Source organism: Meriones unguiculatus, chromosome 9, assembly GCF_030254825.1.
Source record: "Meriones unguiculatus strain TT.TT164.6M chromosome 9, Bangor_MerUng_6.1, whole genome shotgun sequence".
Taxonomy (NCBI): domain Eukaryota; kingdom Metazoa; phylum Chordata; class Mammalia; order Rodentia; family Muridae; genus Meriones; species Meriones unguiculatus.
Window position 1 is genome coordinate 53,378,930 of NC_083357.1, and position 12,327 is coordinate 53,391,256.

The following is a 12,327-nucleotide window of genomic DNA, read 5'->3' on the forward strand; positions in this document are numbered from 1 at the left end:
TTCAGGGCTGAGAGTGGGACGTGGACAAAGGCTGCCATCCCTAACCAAGAAGATACCTCGAATTGACATGTGCTTGCAAAGGAAAAATTAAATTTCTCCAACAGAGTCTCACTGGGTACACAAACCACACTTGGTAATACGCTACACTCCTAGCCAACCCAAAACTAACTCAGTGGTAGTTTTGCAGATTTTTTTTTGTCTCAGATTGCTTTGTTTGGGCATTTAAAAAATATTTTTTGTTCTTTGCTTATATATTACAGTTTCCAAATTTGTGTTTTTATGGTTTTTGTTTTTATTTGTGTTTGTGTGTTTCTCCTTTCTTCTAAAATTTTTATTTTCCTGTTTGTCATCTAAAGACAGAGAGAGATAGCAAGTGTAGTATTTCTTGTGTGGGGAGGTGGGAAGGATCTGGAAGAAAATGGGGGAAGGAAAAACCATAATCAGAAGATTGTATATGAAATGTTTTCAATTAAATTTAAGTGAAAAATATTTCAGCCACACCAGTATGTGTATCACACATTCTCAGAATAATAAAGTATTTCCCCTATAAGTCAAACTCTCCTACTGTGGCTCTTAATTCCCATTGTATATGGGGGACAAGGAGAATAATCGGAATTTCTCCACCTTATGTTTGTTCTGCATTTTAGCTCAGACCTTGCTGTGGCCCAGTATGTTTGTGTGCAGGCTGCAGGTGCCCGGGGAGCACTGTGTGCTCACTGCACAGAGGTAGACAGCAGAGTCACTGGGCTGGGAGTCTCTGATGTGCAGAGAAACATGCAGACTGGCTCTATTGAGGTGAGCTGTGAATCTGCCTTCTTCCTTGTCACCATTGGAGAAGATGGACATCACCGCCTGGGGGCCTTTCCCGGAATGTTGTCTGTACCACCAGAAGGTCTGAGAAGCACTATCACTGAAAGTGCAGTTGAGAGAGGCCATGGCTCCCTCTGGGACACTGAGGAATTCTGGGTTCTGCTGCACCTTCTGCTGGCCGCTCACCCCTGTGCAGAAAGACAAAGGTCAGACAAACAGGACTGGAGGCATAGGGATGCTAACACTCCAGAATGCCTTTCCCTAGGCCTCCTGCCTACTTTTGTTACAGTATGAGAACACCAATATTTCTACTCTCCAGCCTCAAATAGGCAACATCTTCATATATTATATTTTTATGTTCCCATAAGCATAGTCAAACTCACCACTCAGTTGAAGCCAGAGGACCACTAGTGAAACCCTTAAAGGGGACATTATTGTTTCTGCAGAAGATTCTTACTTCAAGCATCACAGAAAAAGTGGCATTCAGGCAGTTTAAATTCTTATGCTCAAAGATGCATAAAAAGAAAAACCTCAGATGGTTCATCCAATTAGAAAGAAGGAGGGCTACATCAAAAGTCCTCTTCCTCCCTCTGAGCCCCACCCAAGTTCCACCAACACCCAAAGAACCACATGACAAATCACCTCTGGGTCTTTGAGAGGAGACTGCCATCCTGTGGATTCACCTTAGTGTCAAAGAAATATTGTAAGCACAGACTCTTCTTACCATCTGAAACCGAGTTGATGGTAGAGGGGAAGAGAGGAAATATTTTCTAGTTTAATCTCTCTGAACACATTAGAATACACTTCAAGGATGGTTATTGAACAAACAGAAAGTTAGTTGCACCAGTCTGTACTTCTAACTACTGTGGTATATTTAGATAAAGATCTAGAAAAAGATCATCCTGAGTGAGGTATCCCAGAGGCAGAAACACACACATGGTATATACTCACTTATAGTGGATATTAGATATATAATATAGGATAAACTACTAAAATCTATACACTTAAAGAAGCTAAGCAAGAAGGAGGACCCTGGGTAAGATGACCAATCCTCCCTCAGAGAGGCAAATGGGATAGACTTCGGGAAAGGGAGAAAACAGGGAACAGGACAGGAGCCTACCACAGAGGGACTCTAAAAGACTCTACCCAAAAAGGTATCAAAGTAGATGCTGAGACTCATAGCCCAACTTTGAGCAGAGTGCAGGGAATTTTATAAAAGAATGAGGAGATAGAAAGACCTGGAGAGGACAGGAGCTCCACAAGAAGAGCAACAGAACCAGGAAATCTGGGCCCAGGGGTCTTTTCTGAGACTTAATGTGTTGGTATAATGTTCTTTTAAAATGTATATACCTTACCCTTATTAATTCAAATGCTTATTTCCCCACCCCCAACTCTCTGGTTTCAATCTGGATATTGCATTGTGATACTCACTATAAGCATCCCGTCTCAACTCTTGTATAAACAGAACACAAATAAAGCAACTAGATACAATGTTGTGCGATGGGAGGAGCCAGAGGACAGGAAAGAGGGGAGGAGCTAGAGAGCAGGAAGGAGTGGGAGGAGGAGGAGTGAGAGAGGATCTTGAGGAGAGCAGAGCAGGAGGAGAGAGCTTCGAGGACTTGAAGCATGAACCAGACTCAAGATTTCACAAAAACCAAGTATAATGTGGGAAATCTAAATGTTAGGAAACTGAGGGCTTGGAGGTTTAGGAGGGAGTAAATATTGCCCAGCATTGTGTTCTAGGTTAACTAAAAACCCAGTCTCTGTGTGGTGATTTGGTTATACAGCTGCAGAGGATTAACAGCAGCATTACAAGAAGATAAAACAATAGAAATATTAATAGTCGCCTACAACACTTGTGCTCCAGCCAAGAACCATTCATGGAGATAACCTAAAACCCCTGCACAAATGTAGCTCAGAGCAGCTCAGTATCCAAGTGGGTACCCTATGAAGGGGAACAGGGACTGTCTCTGACATGAGCTCAGTGGCTGGCTCTTTGATCACCTCCCTCTGATGGGGGAGCAGCCTTACCAGGCCACAGAGGAAGACAATGCAGCCAGTCCTGATTAGATCTGATAGGCTAGGGTCAGAAGGAGGGGAGGAGAACCTCCCGTAGCAGTGGACTTGGAGAGAGGCATGGGAGGAGATGAGGAAGGGAGGGTAAGATTGGGAGGGATTCAGGGAGGGGACTACAGCTGGGATCCAGAGTGAATAAACTGTAGTTAATATAAAAATAAAAATTAAAAAGATAAAGATTGAACTTTGATAATACATGCATTTTTGTTCTTTAAGATGGTCCTCATAGTTGTTGTGGAAAGTAGACAAATAACTCTATTGATTTAAGCCAACAATATGTTGAACTTTGACCTTTTTCATACATCTTAAAATTTGCTTAGACCCTTGTAATTTGCTTACGATTTCCAGTTTCCTTTCTAGTCATTTCTGTTCCATCTTATTTTGTAAAATAACAGTAATAAATGAACAGTCAACAGGCCTAGCTGTGATGATCTTTTCAGGGTAGGCACAGCTGATGTCCAAGTCATTTGGCCTGGAAGATAGTACTATTAACATCAGCTTTATAAGAGATGGTTTAATCTAAACATAATACAACCTGTGTAGATCCTGTCATAGTATGTGGTTTGAGAAGTTCCAAGGTTAACCTTATAGAAAACACAGGACAGGACAGACCACAGTATGCGGAACAATCTACTGTATCAGTGCTTTTGATTTTGAATGTGCAGATAGAAATAGAGCTTTATACCATGAAATCAATAACACTCACAATGCCTATACCCTTCGACTGGTTTGTTGTTGTTGTCCTATTTTCTCCATGTTAGAGAGTTGGAAAACAAGTCTCATTCAGGAAAGAGAGCTTGAGATAACATTTTGAGATAAATATGCTTGTATCTGAAGTGGGAGGGCCAATTTCCATCTTCAGAGCCTACTTCTCAATGAGCTCAAACAGCACAGGACAATTTAATGTCCATGTATAAGGCATCTGTTTCTCTCCAAACTGAACCCAGCAGTTTCTTGTCAAGTATTGAGTTGAGCACTGGGAATAGGAATTGGCAAGTGCAGAAGGTTCTGGGTAGGTGAAAGTGAACACCTGTGACTTTGGAGGATCAAGCCAACAGAAATCTTGCGCGCTCTCTCTCTCTCTCTAACTGATGTCTATTCTTGGATCTTCCCTACCTAGGCTTGTAATGATCAAGTGGGAAGACTGTAATCAATTTGTGCCGCCAAAAGGGGCAGAAAATGTGAAAATCTTAAAATTCTCTGTTTTTCTTTAGGGTAGGCTAATGAAAAGGCTCAAGAACATAGGTGGGTCCGAACTCTTCTTCCCTCTCCTGCATGAAAAGCATCCCAGAGGATATTATGACCATACCCTTTGGCAAAAGAAAATCAGCCACAGATGCCAAGAAAGGCATCACAAGCCCCATTTACTGAGTTTACTGCACCCAGAAAAATGCTTATAGTGATTAGTAACTTATCCATGTTCACAGAGATGATGAGAGAGCCAGATGGAGAATGGAAGCTGGTAGGCTTCAGTCTATTAGCCACCCCCCTTCGCAAATGATTTGAATTAACTCATTATCAGACACAGTTTTGCTCTCTTTAACAATTCACTGATATTATGTGAATATGTTTTTGTTTTACCCCCAAGTGTGGGATATGGGGCTGCTTTCAGTTTGTTCATGCCTGTTAACTATGATTGCCTCTTATGGGCTCAGAGAGGGGGGTGTTCTTTGCCAGCTACAGAGAATTTAATTGTGAAAACTCTGAGAGGGTATAAATGCTAGAGCACTGAGAGAAAATGGAGTCCAAGGAGGAAAAAGGCTGCTGCTGCGTTTGCTGTTTGCTGGCTTGCCAGTTTGCTGAACTGCTGTATACCCTGGCTACGAAGATTGGAGTTGCCATAGGAATTAAGTGTGAAGAGGTCTACATTCCTTTCCCTGCTCATTCTCTCCTACTTAGGGTTGGGGATTGGAAGGAAGGTAGAGGCTTAAGGAACGCAAATAAAATAGTTTAAAAAATAGCACCTACACTGATGGGCAGGGTTGGCCTTCCCTCACAGGTTTGCTTCTGATGCCTAAAATGTTCCCAGCTGGTTCCCAGACGAGTGTTTAAGGGATACAAACTTCACAACTGTGACTTGCTTCTGGGTCTACACTCATCCAACTGAAACAGGTCACAGGACACTTAGATGTTCAGACTCACTCAACAAGGTTCCAGATGCTCTCTAGGCCTGCATTCATACCATTGCTATTTTCTCAGTATTTGCACATTTTTCAGCAAGAACTAGACATTAATATCTACTTTCTTAACTACATCTACAAAGCTGTCTCAGAAAGACTGAATCCTCAATAGGGAGAAACCTGAAGTTACCCCTGGTAAGACAGGGGGGTTCAAATTGAGAATAAAAGGTGCTCATTATCCCAGGATAGAGGGTCCACAGTGGGTCCAGTGGACATCTACAACAATATTCTTGGCTACTAGAATAATAATATCCTCCTGAGATCCCTTAGCCATTGTGATCAGAAGAGGCAGGCTAAGGATGTGCTATCTGACGTGGGAATAGTAGCACTGTGAAGGGTAGGCAGTGACACTAGAAACTGGACCACCTTCTTACCCTTAGAAAATGAAAACCATGCATGGAGAGGACCTAGACCCCCTGCTCAGACGTAGCCCATGGGCAGCTCAGACTCCATGTGTGATTCCCTAGTAAGGGGAAGAGGGGCAGTCTCTGGCATGAACTCTTTGCCTGCTCTTTGATCACCTCTCTCTGGCTAGGTGGCCTTACTAGGCCACAGAGAAAGAGGATCCAAGCAGTCCTGATGAGACCTGATAGGCTAGAGTCAGAGAGTAGGGAACGAGAACCTCCCCTATCAGTGAACCAGGGAAGGGACACAGGGGGGAGAGAACAGGGAGGTAGGAATGGGAGGAAATGTTTGAGGAGGCTACAGGTGGGATACAAAGTGAATAAACCGTAATAATATTTTTTTAAAAAGATTTATCCATCAAAAAGCCAGGCTACTCAAATCTCAACTAAAGCAATGTCTGCTCATAGATGCAGAGACTTTCTACATTCTTGCTTTCTGTATACTCTGATGGGAATCTCCAAGCAGAGTCCACATTTTACCTTCTACTTTTTATTTAAGCAAAACCCAATGTGCAGAAAAATTTCTTGTAAAACATGCCCACTGGATCTGATTGAATTTAAGGAAGATAGAACCATACCTGTAACTCTCAATGAGGTCAAGAACATGTAACGAGGTAGGTCATAGTACCTGGAGAGAATCTAGTAGTATTGCTAAGTAAGTGGACTTGGCCTTTTTGAGGCTTAATGACATGTTGCTCTATCATGTCGGTACAAATCAGTACATCTCAGAACCTCATTAGAGAAGGTTCTCACAGTAGATAGCAATTAACATAGAGATCCACAAGTGGTCAATGTGCAGAAAATAAAAGACTTTGGGGTGCTCAGTCCCAAAAAGAACATCTATATCCTACAGTGTTCCATAAAGGCTCAGGGTTCTACACTGAGAAGGGAATGGAAGGATTGCCAGAGATGGTGTTTTCAGGAAACAGTGTTTTCTGAACAAAGTAAGGCTCATTTGAACTTACAGCAGTCGTGGTAGCATGCATAAAACCTGTGCCAGCTCAATACAGACAAAGATGAGAAGGGGCACTGATTACCATCCCTAGCTGAGAGAAACTAGCATGTCATAGCTGCTGGGAGAGGAGTTATTTTTCTTGACACACACTAAATATTCTAAATTCTATTGTTCCTCTCCTTCTATGAAAAAGCCCCAGTCTCTGAAAGTTATGAATGCATACATCTCCCCTTGAGCTTTTCTTCATGTCTCTAATTGTAACCTAACTGGCAAAGTATCAGAGGCTCATCTAAACCAAAAGCTTAAATGGGTATTCAGAGAACTACGCACAGGAAATTTGTGTTCTTCCTTTGTCCTACAACATACTTCACATCTTTGCACATACTGGTAGCTGAGAGCCAGCATTCTATCAGACCTTTCTACCCAAAAGACATGAAATCAGCATTCACTAAATATTATCTCATCAGACTCTTCCCTTGCCCACTGACAACTGCATAAGGAATAGAATGCATGGGAAAATGCAAACAGATAAATCATGATCTTCAAAGGTACAGTGCACTTGACACAGCATAACAGCTGTTTCTTAGTACATTTGAAAACCAGAGGAGGCATGGCAGGAGCACACGATGGCAGCAACACCTCCTTGGCAAATATTTGGCAGTGAAGAAGAAAGCTTAAAGCAGTATGCTGGCCCAAAGCATGGCTTTGTAGGGCATACTTTCCCAGGTGGGTCTAGAGTCCGCTGAATTGACAACTTTATACTAACCATCAAAGTGCTATTCCATTTCAGCCCAGAAGAACAAAGCAGCTTTTGTAGGGATTATCCTTAAGTAATGGGCACCCTTTTATCTCTTGAAATACCCTGTTTTATCCTTTAGAAAAAAGTTTAAAAATATAGAAACATTTATTGACACTTTCTGATTTGTCAGTGTTCATTCCTCTTCTAAAATTTTATTTTATCTGTTTTTTCATATATTCATAATATATTTAGATCATATCCACACCATGCTTCCTCCATCAAATTTTCTCAGATCTCACTTTTTGATGCTCTTCTGCACTTCTATTCTCTCCTTTTCGTTTTGTTCTTTCTAATACTCTGGAATCAATTATAGCTGCCCTTATATACATGAGTATAGGACCATTGACTGGAGGACAGACAACCTGCCAGGACACACATTCCTGGAGAAAACTGACTCTGTCTCTCCCTGCATTTATCAATGGTCTATATCTTCCAGCTACTATTGGGGTCATATCAGCAGCTCTTTCACCCATCCTACAATGCTTATTGCCTTGATCATGTGTGGGCAAATTTCATGATTTAATTTTTTACTTTAGAAACTATTGAGTGTGTATAGATATTTTGCCTGCATGTGTGTCTGTGGTTCACATCTGTTCAGTGCCCATGGAGGCCAGAGGAGAGCCTCAAATTCTTTAGAGGTGGACTTACAGACACCTTTTTAGCTGACTTTGCAAACAGAACTCCAAGTCATCTGCAAGAGAAGAAACTGTTCTTACCTGCCAAGCCACCACTCTAACCCCAATTTCGTTACTCTTTAGAGCAGAAAAAAATTGCATTATGTACTGTACCACACCATTATCCATTCATCAGTTGGTAATCGCCAAGACTGTTTCCATTTCCGAGTCATTATGATTGAAATGTCAGTGAACTGGAAGAGCAATTATCTCTAACAGGGTGGATATAGAGACTTTTGGGCAAATATCCCTGAGTTGTGTGTCTGTGTAATGTGTTGGATTCATTTTTTAGCTTTCTGGGGATCCTAGATTCTAATTTCTAGTGGCTTCATGTGCCAGTAGGGTTGTTTTGTTTTGTTAAGTCGAAACAAGTTAGAGTTATTTGGAAAGAGGAACCTTAATTTATAAAGTGTGCCCATCAGATTGACATGTCTACTTTCACAACATTGACATGATGATTGCATTACCGTGACTGTAGTATAGCTTAGTGTTAGATATGGTGATCCCTCTTGTCATTATTCTTTTGGTTCAGAACCATTTTGGGTATTGAAGTATGAGTTTCATCTTAAGGAGAAGGACTTAAATCAAGTAAGAAAGTGTCTCAATATGTTTGTGCTAACACTGACCCAGTGGACATCTCTTGCCAGGCCAGTCACTATTGTAGCTCCCAGGGTTGGGGTTGCAGTTAAGTAATATTGATGATTTCTTTTCCACTCCAGTAGGATTAATATCCCCTTCCAGCACTGTGAAAGCTAGCCAGTAGGGATGAAGTTTCCAGGTCAGTGCCATGTTGATTTCTCCATGTTCCATGACTCAAGTTTGGTGTGTTCAGCAGTAGAGATTGATTGCTAAGTTCTGGAGTGAAAACAAAAGCATTGGCAATTGTCTGTACTCTGTTGAGAGTCTTTGGGACCTCAGTGGACAAGAAGTCCAGGATAACTCATTCTTTTTTTAAATTTATTATTATTATTATCATTTATTACAATTTATTCATTTTAGGTTATATCCATACATGGTCCTTGGTTGAATGTCAGTCTCAGAAAAGACCCTGTGCCCAGATATATTTGGTCCTTGTGGAGCTCCTATCCTTTCCCATCAGACTAACTCCCCTTCTTTCTTATGATTCCCTGTACTCTGCCAAAGGTTTGGTCATGAGTCTTTGCTTTGAAAACACTGCTAGAACCTCCACTCAGATGTAGCCTGTGGTAGCTCAGTAACCAATTGGTTTCCCAAAGTGAGGGGAACAAGGACTATTTCTAACAGGAACTCAATGACTGGCTCTTGGGTCTCCCCACCCCCGAAGGGAGGAGCAGTCCTGTTAGGCCACAGAGGAGGGCTTTGGAACCAGTCCTGAAGATACCTGATAAAACAGGATCAGATGAATGGGGAGGAGGTCCCCCCATCAGTGGACTTGGAAAGGGGCACGGTGGAGATGAGGGAAGGAGGGAGGGACTGGGAGGGAATGTGGGATCGGGACACGGCTGGGATACAGAGTTAATAAAATGTAACTGATAAAAAAATAAAGTAATAAACAATTTATTCATTTTGTATCAGGGCTGTGTACCCCTCTTATCTCCTCCCAATCCTACCCTCCCTCCCTCTTCTCACCCTATGCCCTTCCCACAGTCCAGAGGTAGGGGAGGTCTTCCTCCCCTTCTGTTTGACCCTAGCCTATCAGGTCTCATCAGGACTGGTTGAATTGTCTTCCTCTGTGGCCTGGCAAGGCTGTGGGGAGGTGATCAGAGAGCCTGCACTGAGTTCATGCTAGAGAAAACCTCTACTCCCCTTATTAGTGACCCCACTTGGAGACTGAGCCTATGGGCTACTTCTGAGCCAGGATTTTAAGTCCTCTCCATGCATTGTCCTTTGTTGTGGTAACTAGAAAAGGTCATCTTGAGTGAGGGAACCCAGGAGCAGAAAGATACGAATGGTGTATACTGACTCATAAGTGGCTATTACCCATATAATATAGGATAAACATACTAAAATCTATATTCCTAAAGAAGCTAAACAACAAGGAAGACCCTAGGAAAGATGCTCAATCCTCATTCAAAAGGTTAATTGCGATAGACATTGGAAGCAGGAGAAGACAGAGAACAGGACAGGAACCTACCATAGACAACCTCTGAAAGACTCTACTGATTGAGGTGTCAAAGCAGAGGCTGAGACTCTTAGACAAACTTAAAAAGACCTGGAGGGGAAGGAGCTTCAAAAGGAAACCAAGCCCTGGGGACCCTGCAGAGACTGATACCCCAACCAAGGATAAACCATTTTTACCAAGGGTCTTTTAGTTTGTTAGCCTGCACTGCCTAGCAGGGGCATTTCCCCCACTTATATGGTAACTCCATCTTAACTCTTTTTTGGTGTGTGGGTATGCAGATTTTTGGGAAGCTTCTACAGTAGTATATTTCTATGTAACTTCTGGTGAAAAACATTAAAAATTAAACATTTTAAGTGTTACCTATGAATAAATACGCTGAATTTTTATGCAGTTTTTAAGCTTTTCACCTCTAGCTTCAATTCACTTTAAAAAATAGGTTCTTAATTGAAATAAAATTATACGACTTCACTCTCCTTTTCATCTCTCAAGCTTCTCAAATTTGAACTTTCTCAAACCTCTCCTGTGTCCTCCAACTCTCAAATTGACAGCATTTTCTTTTATTATTATTGTTACAAACATGTCGTGTGTGTGCTTTCTATGTGTGCATGTATAAACAAGCATATAGAAATAAAACATGCCAAGTCCATTTTGTTGTTTTTATGTGAGGAATGACCATCCTGCACTTGAAAACCAATAAAGGTTTTGTTCCTGGGAGTGGCTAATTCTCCTCTCCCAGCAATCATTAGTTGCTTGTTTTTCGTTTGAGGTGGGACCATGAGAAAATCTTCCCTGTCTTGAATAACACATCTTTGAGACTGGCATCAGTCAGGTGTTGTTTATGCAGCCATTTCTAGGCAAAACTGTTCCAGAGAAGACTTTCTGGTACTCTGCCTCTTGCAATCTTTCAGCCCCTCTTTGTTCATGTTCCCTAAACTATAGGGAACTGTGATGTAGGTGCATCTATTGGGACTGGACATGCCACAATCCTTTGATCATTGCTTTGTGTTCAGTTGTGGGTTTTGTTTGTTTGTTTGCAATGGTCTCCCTTTTCTGTAAAGAGAGGTTTCTTTGATGAAAAGAAGTAACTACACTTAGCTGTGCATATAAAGATAAGATTTAGATTGTAGTAAGAACTTATGCTCATCTGATAAAGCAGTGGTAGTAAACTATTTTCTAAGGTCTATGTTACCATCAGTCCCAGGAAGCTGGCTAGGTTTCCAGGACTAGGCATGATTTCCCTCAAGAGTGGACCTTAACTTCAAATTAGATAGCAACTGGTTGCCAGTCTCCTGTGAATGCCATTTATTTCATCTTTATGGTTATGTTGCCATACTGGTAATTGTCATGGTTCACAGGTCTTGCACTGGTTAATTAAGTAGGTTTGTCTCTTGCAAGCTTGCATTAGTATTTTCTGAAATCATAAGAGCTAGACCACAGGAAAGGGCTCTTCAGGTCAGATCCAGGAAGAATCTTTCAAGTCCCGAGTACAAAGTATGGGGTGTCTTTAACAATAGCTCATCCTCAACCCTGAGAGTCAACCAAGGCCTACATCAATAATCTATATTGTTTTGGAAGTCACATGAACAAACTCCCCTGGTTAGCCATTCAAACAGAGGCTTCTCATGCCTGATACTGTGGTTTTTGTTAGTCTATGGCTTTTGTGGGGAACACTGTCAACCCAAGTGGCTTAATGTCCTTTAAGATAAGGGTATATTTAGATATAAAGGAATATACATATTAATCCTTTATTGATAAGTATCATTGTATTAATATACATATTATATATTATCTTGTTAAGATATCTATATTATTAAAATAATAATACATATTATATCTTATTAAAATAATAATATATATTATATCTATATTATTAAAATAATAATATAGATATCTTAAGAAGATAACATATTAAGATATACGTATCTAAAATATATGTATATATTATAAATATATAATGCATGTGCATATATTATATATAATTATTTTAGGGAAATTATAATTCCTTGAGCCGTTATCAAACTGTTTTGGTGTTGACATTTCTTATTATTTATTGAGTTCAATTTTCACATCCTGACTATTCCACATTATTTCATTCAGCCACTTATTTGTGTTTTCTTGAATCAATCAAGATTTCATTTATGTCCACCATGAATTTTTTTAGTGTGTTTTTCAGGAATTTGTAGGTTCTTCTGTCATCTTCACAGTTAGTTTTTTATTCAGTGTCTCCAGTTTCACCTAAATTGCTCTGACTGGGGATGACGAGAACAAGTTGATGACTTGGGGAGGCAGCATACTGTGCTGGCTTTTATTACTATTGTGTTTTTCCTA

At 40.8% G+C, this 12,327-nt stretch overlaps 1 gene segment (V, D, J or C); it reads right to left on the reverse strand.

Annotated features, from left to right (window-relative positions):
* Positions 1-648: 648 nt before the first annotated feature.
* On the reverse strand, positions 649-1,298 carry LOC132656227 (T-cell receptor alpha chain V region 2B4-like). The segment is given in 2 exon segments: positions 649-998; positions 1,194-1,298. Coding segments are annotated over 2 exon segments (399 nt in total).
* Between the last annotated feature and the right edge of the window lie 11,029 nt (positions 1,299-12,327).